This window comes from Budorcas taxicolor, chromosome 6 (assembly GCF_023091745.1).
Source record: "Budorcas taxicolor isolate Tak-1 chromosome 6, Takin1.1, whole genome shotgun sequence".
Taxonomy (NCBI): domain Eukaryota; kingdom Metazoa; phylum Chordata; class Mammalia; order Artiodactyla; family Bovidae; genus Budorcas; species Budorcas taxicolor.
Window position 1 is genome coordinate 67,651,637 of NC_068915.1, and position 23,859 is coordinate 67,675,495.

General features: G+C 37.1%; 1 protein-coding gene across 1 annotated transcript in view; it reads right to left on the reverse strand.

Annotated features, from left to right (window-relative positions):
- Positions 1 to 23,859, reverse strand: part of FRYL (FRY like transcription coactivator) — a 185,517-nt gene that overhangs the window by 106,920 nt on the left and 54,738 nt on the right. The window contains exons 3-7 of the mRNA XM_052641734.1: positions 21,061 to 21,114; positions 17,887 to 18,026; positions 16,510 to 16,606; positions 3,112 to 3,191; positions 2,648 to 2,728 (exon numbers count right to left, since the gene is read on the reverse strand). Of these exons, the coding sequence (XP_052497694.1) occupies positions 2,648 to 2,728; positions 3,112 to 3,191; positions 16,510 to 16,606; positions 17,887 to 18,026; positions 21,061 to 21,114 (452 nt within the window). The remainder of the gene's footprint in view (positions 1 to 2,647; positions 2,729 to 3,111; positions 3,192 to 16,509; positions 16,607 to 17,886; positions 18,027 to 21,060; positions 21,115 to 23,859) is intronic.

Genomic DNA, 23,859 nt, shown 5'->3' on the forward strand with positions numbered 1-23,859 from the left:
TACCCTTTATATATTATGAAACATATAATATATATTATGAAAAATACAATAAACAGATTGCTTATATTAAGTGAAGAGTTTACTGTTAATATTACTTGGGGAAACTAGTTCTTGAAAGTTAAAATGACAAAGCATACTACCCAATGGCCACTAATTACATATTAATATTAATAAATATAGATATTAATTACATTTTAATGAAATATGGACACATGATAGGAAGTATAACTTATCTATTTCCATTTCAGTCTTGGAGAATACAACACCATTTTCCATGAAAGTATTCTTTTACATTTTATAAAGAAAATATAAAGTGAATAAAATTCCTTTCGTTGCAATCATATTAGAATCTAAAGATTTTTTTCTGTCATTAAATTTCTTATAATAATTATCAGTCACTATAATCAAAGGAAATGCATAGACAAGATTCTGAAACACCCCCAGCCTTTCTCTTTCTCCTCACCCCTTTCCCACCTCACCACCTTTCCTTTCAAATGGTGGTGCCGTCAGCCCAACCAAATGCGGATGTGTCCACGTCTTTTCTCATGCTCACTGGATGTGAGGGTGGAAAACATCTCATTACTGCTCGAGTGGCATTTCTCTAACAACTAGACCAGCAAGTGTGCTCAATCGCTCAGTCATGCCCGACTGTTTGTGACCCAGTGGATTGCAGCTGCCAGGCTCCTCTGTCCATAGAATTTTCCAGGCAAGAACACTGGAGTGGACTGCCATTTCCTATGCCAAGACCAATGAGACTGAGAAACTTTTCATATATTTACCTTATATTTACTATCCTTTATTATAAATATTTTTATTTACTATCCTTACCATATTAGATTTAACTTAGCTATCATGTAGGGTTCTTCTGGATCCAACTTGTTCATGTATTATTTAGCATTTCCTGATAGCAAATCATTTTCATTTTTTTATATAAATTTATTTTAATTGGAGGCTAATTACTTTACAATATTGTATTGGTTTTGCATACATCAACATGAATCCACTACAGGTGTACACGTGTTCCCCATCTTGAACCCTGTCCCATCTCCCTCTCCATACCATCCCTCTGGGTCATCCCAGTGCACCAGCCCCAAGCATCCTGTATCATGCATCAAACCTGGACTGGCGATTCGTTCCATGTATGATATTATACATGTTTCAATGCCATTCTCCCAAATCATCCCACCCTCTCCCTCTCCCACAGAGTCCGAAAGACTGTTCTATACATCTGTGTCTCTTTTGCTGTCTCGCATACAGGGTTATCGCTACCATCTTTCTAAATTCCATATATATGCGTTAGTATACTGTATTGGTGTTTTTCTTTCTGGCCTACTTCACTCTGTATAATCGGCTCCAAATAAAAATCAAACTATCATGAACTACAGGGCCATAAAAAGAAATATATCATTGCTCATGTTTTAGTAGCTATATTCCTGAGACAGGGATTCACTGTTGATTAAATATAAATGCAATATTAATATATTATTGTCTAAGTCATTTCAAATACTCCAATATATTCCAAGTTCTGTAGCACTGGGTATACAAGGGTCTCTTGTAAATTACAAAGGATTAAAAAAAATACTAAATTAAAAGATGCATGAACACCAAGTCACTTCAGATGTGTTCGTTTCTATGTGATCTTAAGGACTGTAGCCCGCCAGGTTCTTCTGTTTATGGGATTCTCCAGGCAAGAATACTGGAGTGGGTTGCCATGTCCTCCTCCAAGGGATATTCCTGACTCAGGGATCAAACCCACATCTCTTGAGTCCCCTGCATTGGCAGGCAGGTTCTTTACCACTAGCCCTACCTGGGAAGCCCAAATTAAAAGATAGTAAATACTAAATAAAATACATTACTTAGTATTAAAATCTGAACTACTAAATGCTAACAATAATTGTGTTTGCTCCTTTAGAATCTAAAGATTGTTATATAATGATTTCAGGGCCAAAGACTGACTCTTTAAATAGCACCCAAGAAAATCTAAACTGATCCTTTCTGCCTTATAGATTTCCCAATAGGAACAAAGGCAATTCAAAATCTTCCACAGTCTTTAGAGTAAGCAGAAGATATGAAAGACAAGCATCTTTTTTAGTGTTTATGATAATTATGGTTCAATATAATCAATGCATGTAACTCCTAATGAATGACCCTTTTTATGGAGCACTCTAGTATATCTTATCGTCCCTTTTTGGTATGTCTTCTATCTATTCAAAACACTGTTCAGTATTAAAACAAACTAAGATGGTTAGAAGGAAGACACTGCAGTGCTATCTCAGAGATAAAAGCACTCAACTAGAAACCACTAAAAGTAATTATTAGCTTTGACAAGAGTTCGAAAAACACTTCTCATAGAACTGTGAAACATAGGGAATAAGGTAATGACCTGACAATTTTTGGCAATTTCTGACTTCCTTAATTCAGGTTTTATGGAAAATACCAAATCAATGAAAACAATTTGTAGAACTGAAGTATGGGTGTCCCTTAAAAATCGTCTAAAAACACAGTAGCAAAATAATAAAAAGTGAAGCCAACTTCACAGAATTCTATGGAAAACAGAAATAACAGAGTAAAGTAGTTAGTGTCTATTCTGTCAGTCAGTAATGAGGCATTCTAAAACATATCAAGATCAGTGATTTATGAAACTTACTTTGATTGGGCAAGAACGCCTATCACTTCTGCATACAAATCTGCAATAATATGCACATTCCCAGTGTTGGTTCCTGAATATCTAAAGCAACAAAAAGAACAAACACATTATTTCATTGAATTTTTCTACAAACTCTCTTTCTTAATAAATCTGAAAATCCCTTATCAGGGTGTTGTATAAATTTTCTCTGAAGATTCACTTGCAGGATGATAAAAACCACATGAATTTCCTCCTATCTCTACATTTTAATTTGCCAGGAAATTTAACCTGATTCTTAAAAATCCAATCAATGGCTTTAAGAATTATTTTTACAAAATCCTTTCCATAAGCATCTTGTGTGGATTAAAAAATATAAAGGCATAACTACTTTGAACTCCAGTAACAAATAATTGAGGAAAATTCAAATTAACAGTCTAAGTCTAGACTGCAGATAAAAGTAACAATGCCATAAGTATTTTACTTACCCTTCCTTATGTTTAAAGTGCTTAAAAGCTAAGTTTAGAACTTCATGAACTAAGGGATCAGGCACAGGATGAACAGGAATCTAGGGGAAAAAAAATTGTGTGCCAAATAGGTTATAAGTCTTTTATGAGTATTCTCATCAGTTCAACTAACCAAATTAATAACCAATTTTAACTTTGATATAATCTACTACTAATCTGTCAATCTTCCCCTTTTCTAAGAAGGTTATTATTTTTCTCTAAGAATTTAGTTGAATACCTACTTTGCTGTTGTTTAGTCGCTAAGTCATGTCCGACTCCGTGTGACCTGGTAGACTGTAGCCCACCAGGCTCCTTTGTCTATAGGACTTTCTAGGCAAGAATACCAGAGTGGGTTGCCATGCCCTCCTCCAGGGGGTCCTCCTGACTCAGGGATCGAACCCACGTCTCCTGCATTGGCAGGTGGATTCTTTACAACTGAGCCACTAGAGAAGCCTTCAACATCTACTTCAGCAAGTTCTAAATTCAACAATGTTAGCTTCATAACCACAGACCCTTAAACTAGAGACTATGCAGATGAAAAAACAGTTATTGTTGTACTATTCTCTATCAGAAACTTAAAAACGCACTCCTGGGTAACTCTCTGTGACGCCGCTAGGAAAGGGAGCTTGATTGAGCCAGGTCCATATTCCACATAGTCTGATATTCTACCATAATAGTATCCAAAAGGAACTTCAACTTCAAACAATTTAAAATTAGTTATGGTTCTACTAGTATTAGAAATTTTTCATTTAAATGTTTGTTTCATTTAGTCATTTAAAAATTACACGTTAGTTCCGAATATGGAAAACACATTAAAACATTAAAACCAGAAAGTAAAATCCCTGCCCCTTCCCCCATATATAATCATTACTGGTATATATCTATTTGCAGGTTTTTTCCTACACTCACCCACCCACACACCTTATTTTTACTTAATGGAATGATGCATCTTTCCTGTCAGTACTGAGCACTCCTTACACTATTTAGCAGCCATGTAAAACTCTGTGTATATTATAATTTATTTAATGAGTTCCCTATTAATGAACATTTCATTCTAGATTTTCAATATATATGATGTTATACAATAAACATCTTATGTATTTAGTATTATTTACTTTTATAGTTCCATGGGAAAGAGTTCAAAAGGAGGAACTGATGAGTTAAAGATTATCCAAGTCATCATTTACAGAGATTCTAGTTCTTTATATGTGTGGGTCTGTTTCTGACCCCTCTATTTCATCAATTAATTCACATCTATACTAAAATCATTCTGTCTTAATTATAAGAGCTTACTATCAGGTTCTGATGTCTGGCACTGCAAGGCCTCCCTATTTTTCTTCCACAACAGCTTGGCTATTGTTCTTCCCTATTCAATTTAGAGCCATCTTTTCTAGGTCCACAAAAACTGTCTGTTACAGATCCATTTGGAGATAACTATATTCTTATACATTTGCATGAAATATCTTCCCACTTCTTTAAAGGCTTTCAGGGAAGTTTTACAGTTTTCTGATTTTGCCTTTTGTTATTCTTAAGACAATAAACATATGAAGAGATGCTTGCTTTCATCAGTAATAAGAATGAAAATACACAATTCAGTTCAGTTGCTCAGTCATATCCAACTCTTAGTGACCCCATGGACTGCAGCACGCCAGGCCTCCCTGTCCATCACCAACTCCCAGAGTTTACTCAAACTCATGTCCATTGAGTCAGTGATGACATCCAACCATCTCATCCTCCGTTGTCCCCTTCTCCTCTCGCCTTCAATCTTTCCCAGCATCAGGGTCTTTTCAAATGAGTTAGCTCTTTGCATCACGTGGGCAAAGTATTGGAGTTTTAGCTTCAGTGTCAGTCTTTCCAATGAATATTCAGGACTGATTTCCTTTTGGATGGATGGTTGGATCTCCTTGTAGTCCAAGGGACTCTCAAAGAGTCTTTTCCAACACCACAGTTCAAAAGCATCAATTCTTCACAACAAACTGTGGAAAATTCTTAAAGAAATGGGAATACCAGACCACCTGACCTGCCTCCTGAGAATTCTGTATGCAAGTCAAGAAGCAACAGTTAGAACTGGACATGGAACAACAGACTGGTTCCAAATCGGGAAAGGAGTATGTCAAGGCTATATATTGTCACCTCGGTTATTTAACTTATATGCAGAGTACATCATGAGAAATGCAGGGCTGGATGAAGCACAAACTGGAATCAAGATTGCTGGGAGAAATATCAATAACCTCAGATATGCAGATGACACCACCCTTATGGCAGAAAGAGAAGAACTAAAGAGCCTCTTGATGAAAGTGAAGGAGGAGAGGGAAAAAGTTGGCTTAAAACTCAACATTCAGAAAACTAAGATCATGGCATTTGGTCATATTACTTCATGGCACATAGATGGGGAAACAATGAAAACAGTGACAGACTTTATTTTGGGGGGCTCCAAAATCACTGCCAACGGTGACTGCAGCCATGAAATTAAAAGACTCTTGCTCCTTGGAAGAAAAGTTATGACCAACCTAGACAGTTTATTAAAAAGCAGAGACATTACTTTGCCAATAAAGGTCTGTCTAGTCAAGGCTATGGTTTTTCCAGTAGTCATGTATGGATGTGAGAGTTGGACTATAAAGAAAGAAAATACACAAGGTATCATTTTGCCCTCACCTGATGGGAAAACAACTAAGTCTGACAATACCAAATTGTAGAAATAAGGTAAATGAGTGAGGGCTCACAAACATTGCTGGTCAAACTTTAGATCAATTTTTTACATAGCCTGCAATCTAGCGAAGACTACAGTGTGTCACCACAAAACATGGCCCTTGGGCGTAAGGATTATTTTAAGCTGAAGGCAAGAGAGAAAGAACAGATGAGGGAAAAGGACTCTGCTCCTCCTTTCTCCCTAAAAGCAGCCTCCTCTTTTCCTTTTCCCTAACCAAGAAGAGGACAAACCACTGTCACTAGAAACACAAAAATAGGCACAGAGATGGAGCTGCACAAAGAAGCCTTACTGAACAGTCCTTACTTCCCACCGGCCTCCCCCATGTGTCTACCTTCCCATGGTTCACCATCTCTAGGAGCCCACTCTCTTTTCTCTGTCTTGTCACTTCTCCACAATGTACCGAGCTTTGTTAAAACAGGTTCTCAGGTTGAACCATTCTTTGAGTCTTCACTTCTTTTCTGTGAAGGCCTCGAGATGTATATGTAGTAAACCTTTTCTTCTGCTAAGCTTACTTCTGTCAGTTTAATCTGTAGGCCCCAGCTACTAAACCTAAGAGGGAGGAGCTCCATTATACTAGCAGTTACACACATTATAAGAAAATAAGGATGTTTAGCTACATACTTCATAGATTAATCTTAGTAACATAATATTGAATGAAAAAAGTAAGTCCCAGAGGAAAGAAACAGTATAATACAACTTTTTAGAAAGTTCAAAAACAAGAAAAATTTAATATATTATTCAGACATACATGAAAACATTTTTTAAGAGTTAAGGGAATAATTAACATAAAAATCAGTATGATAGTAAGGAAGTAGCCAGGGAGTGAAATAGGAGCTTTACATAATTAGGATTAAAATTTTAGGTAATAGTTGAGTTCTCAGTCTTAGGTGGTAGGCTTATAAGCTACCTTACACTGTAAATAAATACACAGGTAGTCATGCAGAGATCAACAACAAAAGTGTGTCTTGAACCAGGATTATAATTTATCCAGTCTGCGTCTCAGGGTCCAATTAGAACCAAACACATAGGAATTCTTTATGTTTGCTTAAAATTTTACCAGCTGAGCTACCAGGGAAGCCTTAAAATTGTTAATAATATAGTTTATAAAACACCTCATCAGTAAGATGAAATTATAATAAAGATATTAAATATAACCAAGAAAGTCACAAACTAGACTGGGGATAATAAAAAGGATTATAGCTACTCAGAGATGAACACAATGCTTCTCAGGGATTAGATAAAGAAGAGATTTATATTTAAAATGAAGATAACTTATTTCTTGCAAAGATTAACCACGTGCTCATCAGGAGGAGGCTGAATTTCAGCCTTAATAATGATCAAGAACTAGTCCAAAAGTGGTGGATACAAGACAGACATTAGATAAGAATAAAGATAGTTAAATTACAATGATGGGCAAGAAATCTGGTAAGGAACTATTAGTTTACATTTATTCACTTTAAGGAGAAGGTGACCAAATTCACACCACAGTAAGTAGAGCACTGGGGTTTTTTTTTTTTAATTTAAATTTTTTATTGGAATATAATTGCTTTATAATGTTGTGTTAGTTTCTGCTGTACAATGAAGTGAATCAGTTATATGTATACATATATCCCCTTCCTATTGGCTCAGATGGTAAAGAATCTGCCTGCAATACAGGGGACCTGGGTTTAATCCCTGGATGAGAAAGATCCTCTGGAAAAGAGAATGACAACCCACCCCAGTATTCTTGCCTGGAGAATTCCATGGACACAAAGGAGCCTTGTAGCTATAGTCCATGGGGTCACAAAATTTGGACACAACTGAGAGACTAACACTTTCACTCCCTCTTGGGCATCCCTCCCACTCTACCAACACCCTACCCTTCTAAGTCATCAGAAAGCACCAAGCTGGGCTCCCTGTGCTATGCAGCAGCTTCCCACTGGCCATCTATTTCACGCATGGTAGTGTATATATGTCAGTGTTACTCTCTCATCTCTTCCCACAGTACTAGGATTTTTCAAACACTGTCTCAAGCAGACGGAGGCACAGCAGCTGACATGGCTCTAAAAGGCTTGTGGTGAACCCTGACTCCAGAACCAAAGGCTACAGCTACATCTTGGCTAAGTGGCTCAGTATTTACTGTTGACCAGAAGAAATCAGAAAGAACATTCATCTGAAATTTCCTAGAAATGGGTACTGTCCTAAAAGCCTGAACTTGAAATTCAATTAGAAGAAAATGTACTCTGAGGGACACCCCCATGCTATCCATCATATAAAGGGCTGAGTAACCAGCTGTGAACAAAATCTTTCAAGGTCTCAGATAACCTTTTAAAAACAACCTGACCTTACAAGAAAGAAATGAAGTTTATGCGTCAGTTTGTAGAAGCTGAGATTTTTAAATACCATGCTAATAACTGTGTGACTGCATGCTAAGTTGCTTCAATCGTGTCTGAGAGTGCGAACCTACAGACTGGTGCCCATAAGGCTCCTCTGTCCATGGGATTCTCCAGGCAAGAATACTGGAGTGGGTTGTGATGCCCTCCTCCAGGAGATCTTCCCAATCCAGGGATCGAACCTGCCTCTGTTACATCTAACCTGCATTGGCAGGCGGGGTCTTTACCACTAGCCCATGATAATAACAGACCAGGACCTAAATTTATTCTACATAGTAAAGTCAGAGAGCTCAGCCTCCAGAACAGTCTTAACCTTTCTCTCCCATTGGTAAACTGAAATTATAAACCCAAAATTCCTCTTGCAATTAGGGATACTTCTAAGTAGGAATTTTATGACTGACTGCATTATAAGAAGCTTTCCAATCTTTTATAGGCAAACACATCCCACCATTAAAGAAGCATAAGGTTAATAATCACATCTCACTGATATAGGAATTTTGGAATATTGGCTGGGCCATTAACTACGATCTTGGCATGGCAATCTTTTACGTGGTACCTTGAGTACTTCTTCTTAGGGCTACACGATTCATCTCATATTAACAATTTATTGACCAGAGACATATTAATACTCACTTATATAATCAAATCGCAGACCACAGGAGTCTGCTTCTGCAAAAATCCCCCAGTCAATAACAAAACAAAAGAAGAAACTAAAACCAGTAACTCCAAAATGCTCCCTTAAATTCACACTAAGCTGCTCAACTTACTATAAGTAAATTATAATCAAATCATTTTATACTATTGTAAAATATTTTCTTCATTAAAGTGATAAAAGATATCTTTCTACACTTTTTAATCACTCTAATGAAGAAAAGCTGAGCTTTTCTATTCACGAGTTATATAACCTGGAGGAAGTTTCCACTTTTTTACCTGTGAAAATTGCAGATAACAGATTAGAGCCCGTAATTATCAGGCCAGAGATAAAAAAAACTGAGAGAATGCATTACAATAGGAGATTGATTCTTGTCCTTGCACTTTTTCTACCCTTCTCTAAAAAGGACTAGGACAAAATTCTTACCTCCTAGGAAGGTAGGGCAGATGAGGGAACTAGAACATAGGATGCAGACACTGAGGACAAGGTCTCGTAGGGAAAAATGGCAGTAATCCAGAGTTCACTAGGAAGCAGGGAGGCAGATGTATTCTCCTAGCCAGATCTTCCCCAGACTGAGCCAAACAAAATATGCCCAAAGGTAACTAAAAGGTTACTGAAGCCACTGCTATTGTCCCCTATGTCCCAGTTGTTGTTGTACGGTTACTAAGACATCTCCAACTCATTGCGACCCCATGGACTGCAGCCTGCTAGGCTTCCCTGTCCTGCACTATCTTCTAGAGTTTGCTCAGATTCATGTCTATTAAGTTAATGATGCTATCTAACCATCTTATCCTCTGCCGCCCTCTTCTCCTTTTGCCGTCAGTCTTTTCTAATGAGTCAGCTCTTCGCATCAGGTGGCTGAAGTTTTGGAGCTTTGGTTTCACCTTTGGTCTTTCCAATGAATATCCAGGGTTGATTTCTTTTTGATTGGTTTGATCTCCTTGGGACTCTCAAGTCTTCTCACACCGCAGTTCAAAACCATCAATTCTTCCTCCATCAGCCTTCTTTATGGTCCAGCTCTCACATTCGTACATGATTACTGGAAAAACCACAGCTTTGACTATATGGACCTTTGTCAACAAAGTGATGGCTCTGCTTTTTAATATGCTGTCTAGGTTGGTCATAGCTTTCCTTCCAAGGAGCAAGTGTCTTTTAATTTCATGGCTGCAGTCACTGTCTGCAGTGATTTCGGGGTCCAAGAAAAAAAAATTTGTCACTGTTTCCACTTTTCCCTTTCTATTTGCCATGAAGTGATGGGACTGGATGCCATGATCTTAGGTTTTTTGAATGGGGAGTTTTAAACCAGTTTTTTCACTATCTTCTTTCACTCTCAAGAGTGAAACACTTTCACTCTCAAGTGTTAAAACAAAGTGGATATCTACCACTAGGTGACGCCAACCTTTATTCAGGAATAGGCTGTATATGGATCAAGCAGCCTGACTCCCAGAACTTCCTATAGAGCTCACAGCGCTAATCATACAGGTTGGCGCCAGACACATCAGTGACCTTGCAATAATGCGACACTACATTTGATAGGAATAAAATTTCCTGTGCCCACTCACTGTGCGGTGTTGTGGTTTTACCATAATGACTTCCTCACAGGGATGTCTGGTGTGCTCTAGGCCAGAGATATGAAACAGAAGCTAACTTATACCCATGCTTTCTCTTACATAGTCTTTACTGGCTCCAATTATGCCAGAAGTCTAACAGTGACAGCTAGGCACACTATTTGGCCATGTTGTGTGCTCTCTCAGTTCTGTTCAATTCAGTCGCTCAGTCGTGTCCGACTCTTTGCGACCCCATGAATCACAGCACGCCAGGCCTCCCTGTCCATTGCCAACTCCCAGAAGTTCACTCAAACTCACATCCATCGAGTCAGTGATGCCATCCAGCCATCTCATCCTCTGTCGTCCCCTTCTCCTCCTGCCCCCAATCCCTCCCAGCACCAGAGTCTTTTCCAATGAGTCAACTCTTCGCATGAGGTGGCCAAAGTACTGGAGTTTCAGCTTCAGCATCATTCCTTCCAAAGAACACCCAGGGCTGATCTCCTTCAGAATGGACTGGTTGGATCTCTATTACTACCTTAATACTGAACTACCAACACTTTCCAAGTGTCTGTGTGCTGGGTATTTGCCAGGCATTTTATATACATTATTTATGACACTTATAGCAACCTTACATGGTAGTATTTGACCCCTGTTTTGCAGATCAGAGGACTGAAATTTAGAAGTTGGAGCATACTTCTCTAAAATATACTGTGTGCTCAGCTTCTGATTAATGAAAATACACTTAATAAATGGAACAAATGAGGAAAAAAGCTTTCAGTTTTATCACATTGTAGCTAGAAAAGAGACGGAGAAACAGAAGTGAGAGAAGAAACTATCTCAGTTTTAATTTTTACAAGAAAAAAAAAGCACAATCTCTAGAAATTTTAAGAATGGACACTATTAGAATGCTCAGACATTCTTGAAATTTCTACTTTTCCCCCTTACTTACAATAACAACAACAACAAAAATTTCCAAACTGAATCTCCAGAAAGGGGGGGGTGGGGCGGAATCCTATTTCAGTTTATAGAAAAAAGCTCTACTTCATGGAGTAAATTAATAGCCTCATCTATAGTATCAAGAATTTTTCAAATCTTGTCATTTGCATGACTAGAAGCAGCTCAAATTCTACTTGAACATTCAAGAAGGCTATATCGAGTAGAATCTAAAGAATATTCAAGTTTTATTCCAAACCTATTCCCTAAATCTAATGCTTTTAGCACATCATGAAAGTGGAAAACCACAAAACCAGATAAGATATATATACCTGAGAGTCAGCAAGGTTCATTCATTATGTAAATGACCAGTCCTCAATGAAAAAGACTGAATAAACTCATGACTCAGCAAAATCACAAATAACATCATAACATTCAGGGCTGCTCACTAACATCTAAAATGTCAATGTCAAATCTGAAAATCCTAAGGATCTACTACTCCACCTTCTGATACTTCACAGTAAGGATTGATAAGACTAAGCCAAAAATTTGAAGTGGCTCACAGGACTGGTTTCCTAATCTTGTCTGTTTCAACGAAGAAATGTATGGCTAAAATTCAGTATGAAAAAAAAATTTCCTCAAACATTCTAAATGCTACACTGCTGCTGCTAAGTTGCTTCAGTCGTGTCTGACTCTGTGCGACCCCATAGATGGCAGCCCACCAGGCTCCCCCATCCCTGGGATTCTCCAGGCAAGAACACTGGAGTGGGTTGCCATTTCCTTCTCCAATGCATGAAAGTGAAAAGTGAAAGTGAAGTTGCTCAGTCGTGTCCGACTCTTTCGACCCCATAGACTGCTGCCTACCAGGCTCCTCCGTCCATGGGATTTTCCAGGCAAGAGTGCTAGAGTGGGGTGCCATTGCTTTCTCCATCTAAATGCTATGGTGCTGTTTAAATATGCTTTTTATCAAGGATTCTAAAGCCTCTGGTACTAACATTCTAACATTTGTAGTTGGCCATGACCCCAAAATTATTCTTCTGACTTTCTTGAAAAAATAAAATTAGTCCTTTATCATCTTGATTTAATTTTGTTCCCATGATGTATCACACTGATTTAACCAGATTTTTTCCCATCACATTTATATAATCTCAATCCTTTGTCTAACTTATGATTTAAACTTTAATTTTATAAGATACTGGTCATTTCACCTAATTTTATATCACTGATTTTACCAATAAGAATAGTTTTATTTAAAAAGAGAACTAGCTTTATCATCTTCAGCAAATCATTGTAACTAAGAAATTTATCTATAAGATAAAAACAACAGATAGCATTTATTGGACATTTCCCATGTTCATATTATCGTATCTAATTATTGTATTTAATTCTTATGATTCTTTTATAGAGGAGGAAAGAAATCAGTGAGTAATAACTTGTCCAAGTTACAAAGCAAGTAAATGACACAGCTGGGATTAAAAAACATTCCCAAAGTTCATCAGAATGATTAGGTGGTATAAGGGATACAGAGCTCTTTGTGTATTGTGAAGAGTTCTAAATATGTGATTATGACACATAATAATGTGTGATAACGATATGACAAATTAATAAAGAAACAAACAATTCGTAATATATGAGATCAAGCACTAACCCACAAACAACATGTACTACCCATCCATCTCATCAAAATAAAACTGAATCACATTTTAATACATATATATCATGTGGGACAAAAGTAATAGTCACATTAAATTCATATTAAATTCAAAATATACTACCATTGATTACTCTCTGAATCTATTAAACCCTACATCATTTTGACACAGAAAAAATTGGGTTCATTTGTCATGATAGTTCAGAAAGTTCTATTGATTTTTACTTCATATTCTGTAGTTGCAGTAATTTTGAAGAAGCTAAAAAGACTTGCATTTTACTGGGAAAGAGAAAACCTATATAGGATTTTGAATAATGAACATCAAAAAGATGCTTGTTCCTTGGGAGAAAAGCTGTGACAAACCTAGAAGGCATATTAAAAAGCAGAGACATTACTTTGCCAACAAAGTTTCATCTAGTCAAAGCTATGGCTTTTCCAGTAGTCATGTATTGATGTGAGAGCTGGACCATAAAGAAAGCTGAGCGCCAAAGAGTTGATGCTTTTGAACTGTGGTGCTGGAGAAGACTCTTGAGAGTCCCTTGGACTGCAAGGAGATCCAACCAGTCCATCCTAAAGGAAATCAGTCCTGAATATTCATTGGAAGGACAGATGCTGAAGCTCTAATCCTTTGGCCACCCAATGCAAAGAACTGACTCATTGGGAAAGACCCTGATGCTGGGAAAGATTGAAGGCAGGAGAAGGGGTCCACAGAGGACAAGATGGTTGGATGGCATCACCGACACAATGGCCATGAGTTTGAACAAGCTCTGGGAGCTGGTGGTGATGGACAGGGAAGCCTGGTGTGCTGCAGTCCATGCGGTCGCAGAGTCGGACGTGACTGAGTGACTGAACTGAACTGATGCTTTTGGTATATATTTCTTTGATGAGTGCAATTAAATGAAAATATGAGGATGACGGTAAAAGAGAAAAGGGGTATAAATGTTGTTGTACAAAAGAAAATAATGTAACACTGTAAAGAAATTGTACTCCAATTAAAAAATAAAAATTTTTTAAAAGAAATGTTAAGCAGAAAGGGAAGTGTAGGTTAGAAGAGTATGATAAAAGAACCAAAAACACGGATGAGCTATGAGAGCCACTGTATTTCCCCTTTTTATACTTTGTGAGTCCATGTGAACCATGGATATGAAAGGATTTTGTGCAGAGGACTCGAAAAATGGGCCTGAAAGGATTTTCTTAGGTTTACGGACCTCGAATTTTTTTTTCCCTACTAGAAGAGTTATCTGGACTATTAGATTTTTTAAAGGAACAGGAGGAAAAGGAAGATCAAGACAAAGACAACAGAGAAGGGTAAAGGACAGCTGAGAAGGAAGGGTAAGGGGAGAAAGAAAACCCTCCAAGGGCTTGTCTGTGCACTGAAGTTCTGAAGCCAGTGCAATTATAGGTAACTTTTAGATGAGAAGAGAGGCCAGTTGCTAAGTGGAAGACCGTCATTGCAAACAAGGGAGAAAAGACACAAACGAGTCAGGGATCACAGAGGGGCCTGAAAGTCAGTGCACGAGTTTGCACTTTCTTTGGCTGGGAGAAGAAATTCCTCTATCATGTAACTAAGAAATGCAAATACTGATGACTAAATTTGTCACAAGATCTACATTCAGCACGAGATCAACCTTGATGGGGCTTCCCAGGTGGAGCTAGTGGTAAAAATATGCCTCACAATGCAGGAGACATAAGAGATTTGGGTTCAATCCCTGGCTCAGGAAGATCCCCTGGAGGAGTGCATGACAACCCACTCCAGTATTCTTGCCTGGAGAACCCCATGCACAGAAGAGTCTGGCAGGCTATGGTCCATGGGGTCACAAAGAGTCGGACACAACTAAAGTGACTTAGCATGCATGTAACCTTGATGAACGCCAAGCCCAAGTCTGTTCATGGTATCATGCTTCTGGTCCTCAGCTCCTTCTGTATCTCTACTGACTTCAGCCCTAGGATCTAAGATCCAGCTAAACTAAGAGATCACAGAAAACAAATCTGGCTTTCAGAAAGCACAACTTTCAGAGGAAACTTCTTTCCCACATTGACTAAATAAATCTTTATGAAAGGTACAAATTAAAGTGATTTTACCTTTGATTAATGCGTTTATCTATTTCACATATTCAAAGTTATTAAATGTTTATTTTAAACAAAATAAAAAATAAGAAAAATGTATTTTTATCTCTGGGTTTCAGATATTCAGATTTCAATATTTTTTCACATACATTGTAAAAACAAAGGCAAAGTACACATGATTACACAATTCAAATATTTTTATAGTGGTTATGTCAAAAAAAAGACTATCAAATCAATTAACTTTTTATATCTTACACTTGCTTTTTCATGTCATATTAGGTATTCTATTCCATTTTATACAACAAAAACAAAACTCCCTGTCCAAACATGTCATATGCAAAATATGATTTCTTTTTCTTTTAGGTGACCTGATTTTTTCTTTTCCCAAAACATTACAGCATGCATGGCTGGAAATACATGGATCATCTTTGAACGCTGTACAAGTTTTTAAAGAATACAAACTATGGAAAACATACTTTCACATCAGTACAGGCACTTATACATATACTTGTACTGATCGTGAATAGTAAAAATATGTATAACATGATAGCTGACACTAAATTACATATTTATATCTTCACTATCTATGTCACTGAGATGGTGAGCTCAGGAATGCAGTACCTAGAACAATACCACCCAAGAGTAGACATTCTAACACTTATTGAATGAATGAAAGTGAAAGAGAAAGTCATGTCCAATTCTTTACAACCCCATGGACTGTAGTCCATGGAATTTTCCAGGCCAGAGTACTGGAGTGGGGAGCCTTTCCCTTCTCCAGGGGATCTTCCCAACCCAGGGATCAAATCTAGGTCTCTCGCATTTCAGGCGGACTCTTTACCAGCTGAGCCACCAGGGAAGCCCAAGAGTACTGGAGTGGGTAGCCTATCCCTTCTCCAGCAGATCTTCTCGACCCAGGAATTGAACCGGGGTCTCCTGCTTTGCAGGCACATTCTTTACCAACTGAGCTATCAGGGAAGCCCGCTGAATGAACAAACATAAATAATTCATTATCCTGAAAATCATTTGCACTTGACAGTTCAGATCACCCCCACTGCTCAACAATCACTGCACAATTATTACATGCTGAAATGCAGGCTTGAGGGCTAGGAAGAGAATTTCTTTAAAAGTGGAGGTAAAAAGGAATTGAAGTAGGTAAATGACAGGCAGACTATAGTGACAGCTAAAACCCATATTTAACACAGTTTCTATTCAGCTCCATTTTACTAACATGATTTCAAGTCTTAGATGGCAAATGAAGGTAGAAAGAATAGGGAGAGACAGGTACAGGACATGCAATCCTCAGGCAATTGAAAGGCATAAAATTAAATTACAGGAATTGTGTTTCTGTGAGAATTTTAGATATAACATCCTAAATTAGGTAACTGAAACATGAAAGCAAATCAGTGTAAAATAAGAAATACAGACTTTGCAGAAACAAAAGAGCTTACCTGCTTTAGAACTTCAACTAAAACTAGACAAAAAATGAAATCTACTGCTAAGTCTCTCCTTTCAAGAAGATAGTCTCTTTCACGTTGCTGTTCATCCCTGAAACAAGAATCTCAAATTAGGACTACATTATGAAAAGAGCTCTTGGTTAGTATTTCATGTTATTTACTGAATTCCTAGTACATATGGTGTTTCATGGCAAGCGTTAAGTTTTTGTAATCACCCAACATATATATTGCATTTCTTGTGTTCTCATTTTGTACATTAAGAACTTACATGCAAATCTCACTACTACATCTGTCAGAAATTAAACCTAATCTAAAAGAATGAGAGGGACTTTCTGGTGGTTCAGTGGTCAGGACTCTGTGCTTCCCATGCAGGGGGGATGGGTTCAATTCCTGGTCAGGGAACTAGGATCCCACATGCCAAGTGGCACAGCCGAAAAAATGAATACAATTTATACCCTACTGTTGTGTGAAAATTGTATAAATCTTAATTATGTTGAATAGGTTCACAGAGCTTTTCAGGCCTACGATATCCTTCTACTTCTCTGTATATTCATTCTGTTAATTTTTAGAGTTTGATATTGAAACTCCAACTAAAAATCTTATCTACTTCAAAAAATTATTTTAATATATAATGGAACGATATGTAACCTTGTTCTGTATTTTCCAAGTCTCCTGTAAGTGTGTTATCATATGTTCATAATTTAAAAAAAATAAAAATTAAACATACAAATGGAAAATTTTTAGTAAATAAAACCATATTTTAAAATAAATAAAAAAATAAAATAATAAGAGGAAGAAAAATATGAAAATACAGTGCCAGGTCATTTTTTCACAAATCTAAGTTGGAAAATCACAAGTGGCATCTGCTGAAGTCCAATTCTCAACCACGGGCCATCATCTGAAAACAAACATGTTTTACTTAAATCCATGATCTCCCTGGGAAATTTGAAGAAAAGAAAAGACAAGTTCAAGGATTTAACTCCAAGAAGAGTCTCAAGTGTTAGAACATAAGGTTTGAGCAGTCTTCCAATACCACAATTGTTTCCCTTCACAAACCATATGAACAAGACTTTCTTTGAATGTTTTTTAACTTTGTCGATGACTGGTAAAGCTCCTCTCTGCACCACAGAGATGGCTTTCTGGAAACACATTTTGGCAAGACTAGCTCCAGCAGTGACTCCTGTAGGGCAGCACCTACTTTAACTGCTACCTTCACTTGATTCACAGTTTAAGTGTGAGCATCTTTTCCCTCTGTTACCTGTTCAACAAAAGTAACCAAACAATAACAATCATCAGCTGATAACACTATAGCCTCTTCATTGGAAGTGCTTCAAGCCCAGACAGAAAAGTAAAAAAAAATGTGCCACTTACCCCTTAGATTTTGTGCTAGACCGAGGCCTATATTCATACGATTCATCTTCAGTTCCGTTCTGGCGTTTGTACCAGTCAAACAAGGTGCGGAGTAAGGAAGGGAGACAGTGCTCTGCTACTGAGCTCATAGAGCTTATCAACTGAAAACACAAGATGTTGCCAAAGATAAAATACATCAAAGTGCCACACTTCTAACTCTACTTGCAATCACTTAGAAATGAGCAATATTTCTGGAATAAATTAACACGAAACATAGTAATTCAAGAGCAATAAATGTGTTTCAAAATAAAAATAGGGCTGGGAGTCTAGCCAAGTAATAAAGTATAGTGAGTTACATTTCACTGACTATCAAAATTTACCCAAATCCTTGCAGTTTAGTTAAGTGGCTTTCCACCCTTTACCTGCCTCCATATGCTACTCGTGTGAAAACATGACTGTCAGTAACATTCCTGATTATATTCACGACACCTCTGGGTGAACTGTTACACCCAACATGAAACAATCACACCTACTTCCTTTTCCTGGCCAGTTCCTCTCTACTCATGTGAATGAAATGTTCTAAAATGTTACCACTAGAAGGGATAAAGAGATGCAGAGAAGACCATATCAGTTAGAACTATGGGAAAAGCTCCACTTGCCTCTGTGCTGCTATGACACGGAACAGAGAATTATAATTACACAATTTGTGATACTCACAAATAAACATATTAGAAATGTGTTATATACATGCTTTTCAAGCTCAAAATATATAAATGGACAACATAAAAATAAATGGAGTGGGCCGGATGCCTGCCACTCAATTTGAGGCATCCCTTAAACTATCTGAACTGTAGGTTAGCTTTATCAGATTCATTTCATGAATGAACCCAGCTTGCCTGTAGTGGTGGTAAGAGGTATACCAGCTACCATTAGTCATCCCTAAGGTCACTCTTCATCTTGAGGATCCAGAGAAAAAACATACTCTCTTCATAAGAAACTTTGTATCTGATTCAATCCATTGTTCATAAAATTAGTATTTTAAAATTAGCGTACCGTGAAACATGCTTCCCTTTGTTTGACTTAACTAAAAAAACTGCAGGCTGCAGGGATACTCAACATCTCACTCAGTTCCACAACTGTAGGAAGTGTCAGTTAATGAAGATAAACGGCTACCTCTAGGAATTAAACATTTATTTTTTCTAATATTTTATATTTTTCATGTAACAAAGAATGAAACAGGTTGCTTGTGCATTCTCTCTTTTTATAATCTGTCTTCCTTTAATCACGCATTTATGATTTATAAATTATCATAACCTGACAGGTGAATAGTTTCTAATCTAGAAAATTAAAATAAAAACAAGATTTTAATTTTATTTAAGCATTTTGAAATTTTATATTTCATTAACAATGAATACTATCAATCAAAGGAAATCTCTTAATATTTAGAGAAGGAACAATAAAACATCATCTGCTACTGTAAATATATAAAAGCAGTTTATTTCACAAATAGCTTTTACTGTAAAAAAAGAATCAAGCTATTGGGCATGATAATTTAGTTTTATTAATCATTTACATAAGAAAAGAAATGAAAATTTCCTTAAAATATGGCTTAATAAGTTTCAAATTCTGATCATTCATTCATCATTAGTTAAATAGATTCAAGATGTGAATAATCTAAAATACTTTAGATTATCTTTAAAATATTAGTAATACATTAATAATAACTAGTACTTAGTATCTTCTGTAATGGCATTAAGATTTGAAAAGGGCTGTATGAAGTGATCTTATTATTACCATAACAAAGCCTTCTTATTTATAGCTTCCTCTTAGACCAGCAGCTATTTACTAAGTGTGTGCATCAGAATCACCTAGGGAGCTATTGTAAAATACAGGTGCCAGAGCACCACTCTTGGTCAGCAGAACTGGAGCAGGATCCAGAAACACAGTATTTTGGTACGCCTCCACCAAGCAATTCTAACCAGTCATCTCTATCTAATCAAGCAGACTAACACGAGCATTAACTCCTATTTCCTAGATACCTAATTATGGGAAAAGTAGCTCAGGAATACTAGGTGGCAACAGAAAGCTGATCTCGGTTATTGAGTTTTGCAGACAATCAGTATATAATGAAATAATTATTGAGCAAACATAATTATGATAAAAATAACACCTGATCAAATATTCAATATTAGCAAGAGGAAAGAACTGACATTAGAAAAATACCACTAAATTTTAGATATTAGTATTCTTTATAAAGATTTCTGGTTTGGGGATTATTTTGGGGTGGGGGGGTGGCCATTGTATATTTTCTTTTTAAGCTTCTTTGGCGCTCTAACACAGGCACTCCCCTTGATCTTTGCACAAGCACAGCTACAAGTTTGAGTACAGGGTGTAGTCAATGCCTCCTAGGATAACCCACAACTACTGCATAGGGGGCTGCAGATACATGCTGCAGCCCTCCATTCATCAGACAGACAAGTATGGGCAACATTCTCGATAGCTCTCAGAATGGAATGAACCCCCAGCGCCCAGAGCAGTGATCTCTATCAATTCCTTCTTTTCCCTGCATCACTCTCTCAAGTCTCCTCCCTAGAATCTCTTTCTAGAACCCAGTCCTTGTCTCTGGCTCTGCCTTTAGAAGCGGGTGGAAAGGGAGAAAACCAGGCTAGATGCTTCAATATAAAGGTTCTGAAGCCCCAACCAGAAAAACAGTAAATAGTAAATGTTAAGAGGTCAAATATGTAAAATTGTATACAAGGAAAGATTGAGAGATATAATTGGAAACCTTCTGAAAATTTTCAAAGGGCACAGTAGAGAGAGTACCAATGAAAAGCAAAGTTTTAAAATATTTAATAAACAGATATCAATAAAGTTTACAGCTCATAACTCATTCTATTTGTTTTGTTAAAAAACAAACTACCAAGGAATTCCATGGCAGTCCAGTGGATAGCATGCCATGCTTCCAACGCTGGTAACCTGGGTTTCGTCCTTGGTCAAGTATCTTTGTGTGTGTGTATAAAATATATGTATATATTTATATAAAACAGACTATCAGCTCCAGACAGAATCTAGTGTATAACGATATATAGGGCCACTAAACAAAATATAAAATACTGGGTGTATATTTGGATCAGACTGTTAGGATAAACATTTTCTTTTCAGGAAAAAAAAAAGAAAAAAAAAATACTGGCATACCTGGTCAAACTGAAGATCTTCACCCCTCTGAAGAGATCTAGATAATGGCTTCTCCTGCAATTGAAAAACAAGTATATGCAAAATATTAGAAATTTTACATATATTAAACAGTTGAGATTTGTAAGTTGGTTTTGCTTTCTTTGTAATTAATTTTCTTTTGTAATTAAATAGTTTTAAGGAAAGGTGCTGATGTGCTAATACAAACAAAATTTAATTAATTTAGAAGAGCATACACAGTGTGACCCTTTCTGTCAGCCTTACTATCTACTTTTCTTGCTTCCTATTCCACATAGAATTATTTAACTTATTGAATGTGAGAGGTGTCTCAGATTATATTCAAATCTATTACAACTGATTCTTTTATTGAGATTCCTTAGGATGATTTTCTAAACTTTCTACATTAGGCTTTCTTATTGAATTTTTACCTGAAATACGTATCATAAAAAACCAATGCTATTCTTCAACTGGAATTTAGAAATTTAGAGAGAATTTAGAATTTTTAGAATTTTAAATTTCAGTTCAGTTCAGTTCAGTTCAGTCGCTCAATCGTGTCCGACTCTTTGCGACCCCATGAATCGCAGTACGCCAGGCATCCCTGTCCATCACCAACTCCTGGAGTTTTAAATTTAGAATTTGAGAATTTAGAGAAAAACTGAAATTAAGAAATTTGTATATTCTGAAGCTATCTATCTAAGAGTCTCAATTTCCTTCTCTCATTTATGACTCACCTTCATGAAAATAAACTCATAAACATATTTGTCACTGAAAAATTCCTAATCTAACTATCAGAGAATCATGTTTCTAACTAATTTAATTGGAGTCAGTAAAATACTTGAATTTTATGTTGCTTGACTTTCTTTTTTTTAATTAATTTATTTCTGTTGAAGGATAATTGCTTTATAGAATTTTGCTGTTTTCTGTCAAACCTCAACATGAATCAGCCATAGGTATACATATATCCCCACCCTTTTGAAACTCCCTCCCAGTCCCACCCCTCTAGGTTGATATGGAGCCCCTGTTTGAGTTTCCTGAGCCATACAGCAAATTCCTATTGGCCATCTATTTTACATATGGTAATGTAAGTTTCCATGTTACTCTTTCCATACATCTCACCCCCTCCTCCCCTCTCCCCAAGTCCATAAGTCTGTTCTCTCTGTTTCTCCACTGTTGCCCTGTAAATAAATTCTTCAGTACCATTTTTCTAGATTTCATATATATTTGTTAGAATACAGTATTTATCTTTCTCTTTCAGACCTCACTTCACTCTGTATAATAGGTTCTAGGTTCATCCACCTCATTAGAACTGACTCAAGTGTGTTCTTTATGGCTGAGTAATATTCCATTGTGTATATATACCACAACTTCTTTATCCATTCATCCGTTGATGGACATCTAGGTTGCTTCCGTGTTCTAGTTATTGTAAACAGTGCTGCAGTGAACAATGGGATACGTGTGTCTCTTTCAATTTTGGTTTTATGCCACTTGACTTTCTTAATAGGTAAAAGATTTTTGGTATCTTTGGCACTTGAGTCCTTAAATGCTAAGCACACTTTGGTAATTATCTTGCAGACAAGTCTTCTCTCTCTAAAACCAACTACTATACACGATAAAGGAGAAGGCAATGGCACCCTACTCCAGTACTCTTGCCTGGAAAATCCCATGGATGGAGAAGCCTGGTAGGCTGCAGTCCATGGGGTCGCTGGGAGTCAGATACGACTTAGCAACTTCACTTACACTTTTTACTTTCATGCATTAGAGATGGAAATGGCAACCCACTCCAGTGTTCTTGCCTGGAGAATCCCAGGGACGGGGGAGCCTGGTGGGCTGCCGTCTGTGGGATCGCACAGAGTCGGACACGACTGAAGCGACTTAGCAGCAGCAGCATGCATGATAAACATGCAACATGGTAATGATACTGTCCAATAATAAGTATGCCGAATTAACTAGCTCTAAGTCTCACAGCAAGTTCAAGAGAACACTGCTTCTGTAAGTATCTGAAAAGTTCAAAAATTACTGAGCTATCCTAATGTGAACTGTGTATTTGAAACCTGGGCGAGGGGTGGTGTAGAAGAGAGAATAAGCTGTTTCTTCCCAACTTACTTGACTTACTTGATCCCCCTCACTTGATCCCTCTTTCACTGTAATACTAAATTGAAAGGTTTTCAGTAATATTTTGAGGAACGCTGATCTACATAGTTCATTACCCCATAGGGTATTTATAAAATAAAGTAATGACCAAGAAGACTAAAAGAGAGCAATTTAACTTTTCCAGAAACATTCACACTGTTTTCTTACACTCAACATTTTTCATTTCTCAATAAACTCACACTTTCTCAAAGATTTCTGAACATTTGATACCCTCACAGAGTTTTCCCTACAACAAAAATGAGACTTAGCTGTTTTTCACCTAATAAGAACTCAGAAATGATGTTTGAATGCGAAATACTCATGTCACTATCAGTTAAAAAACATTAATTTCTTGGACTCCAAAATCACTGCAGATGGTGACTGCAGCCATGAAATTAAAAGACACTTGCTCCTTAGAAGAAAAGTTATGACCAACCTAGACAGCATATTAAAAAGCAGAGACATTACTTTGCTGACAAAGGTCCATCTAGTCAAAGCTATGGTTTTTCCAGTAGTCATGTATGGATGTGAGAGTTGGACTATAAAGAAAGCTGAGTGCCAAAGAATTGATGCTTTTGAACTGTGGTGTTGGAGAAGATTCTTCAGAGTCCCTTGGACTGCAAGGAGAGCCAACCAGTCCATGCTAAAGGAAATCAGTCCTGAATATTCATT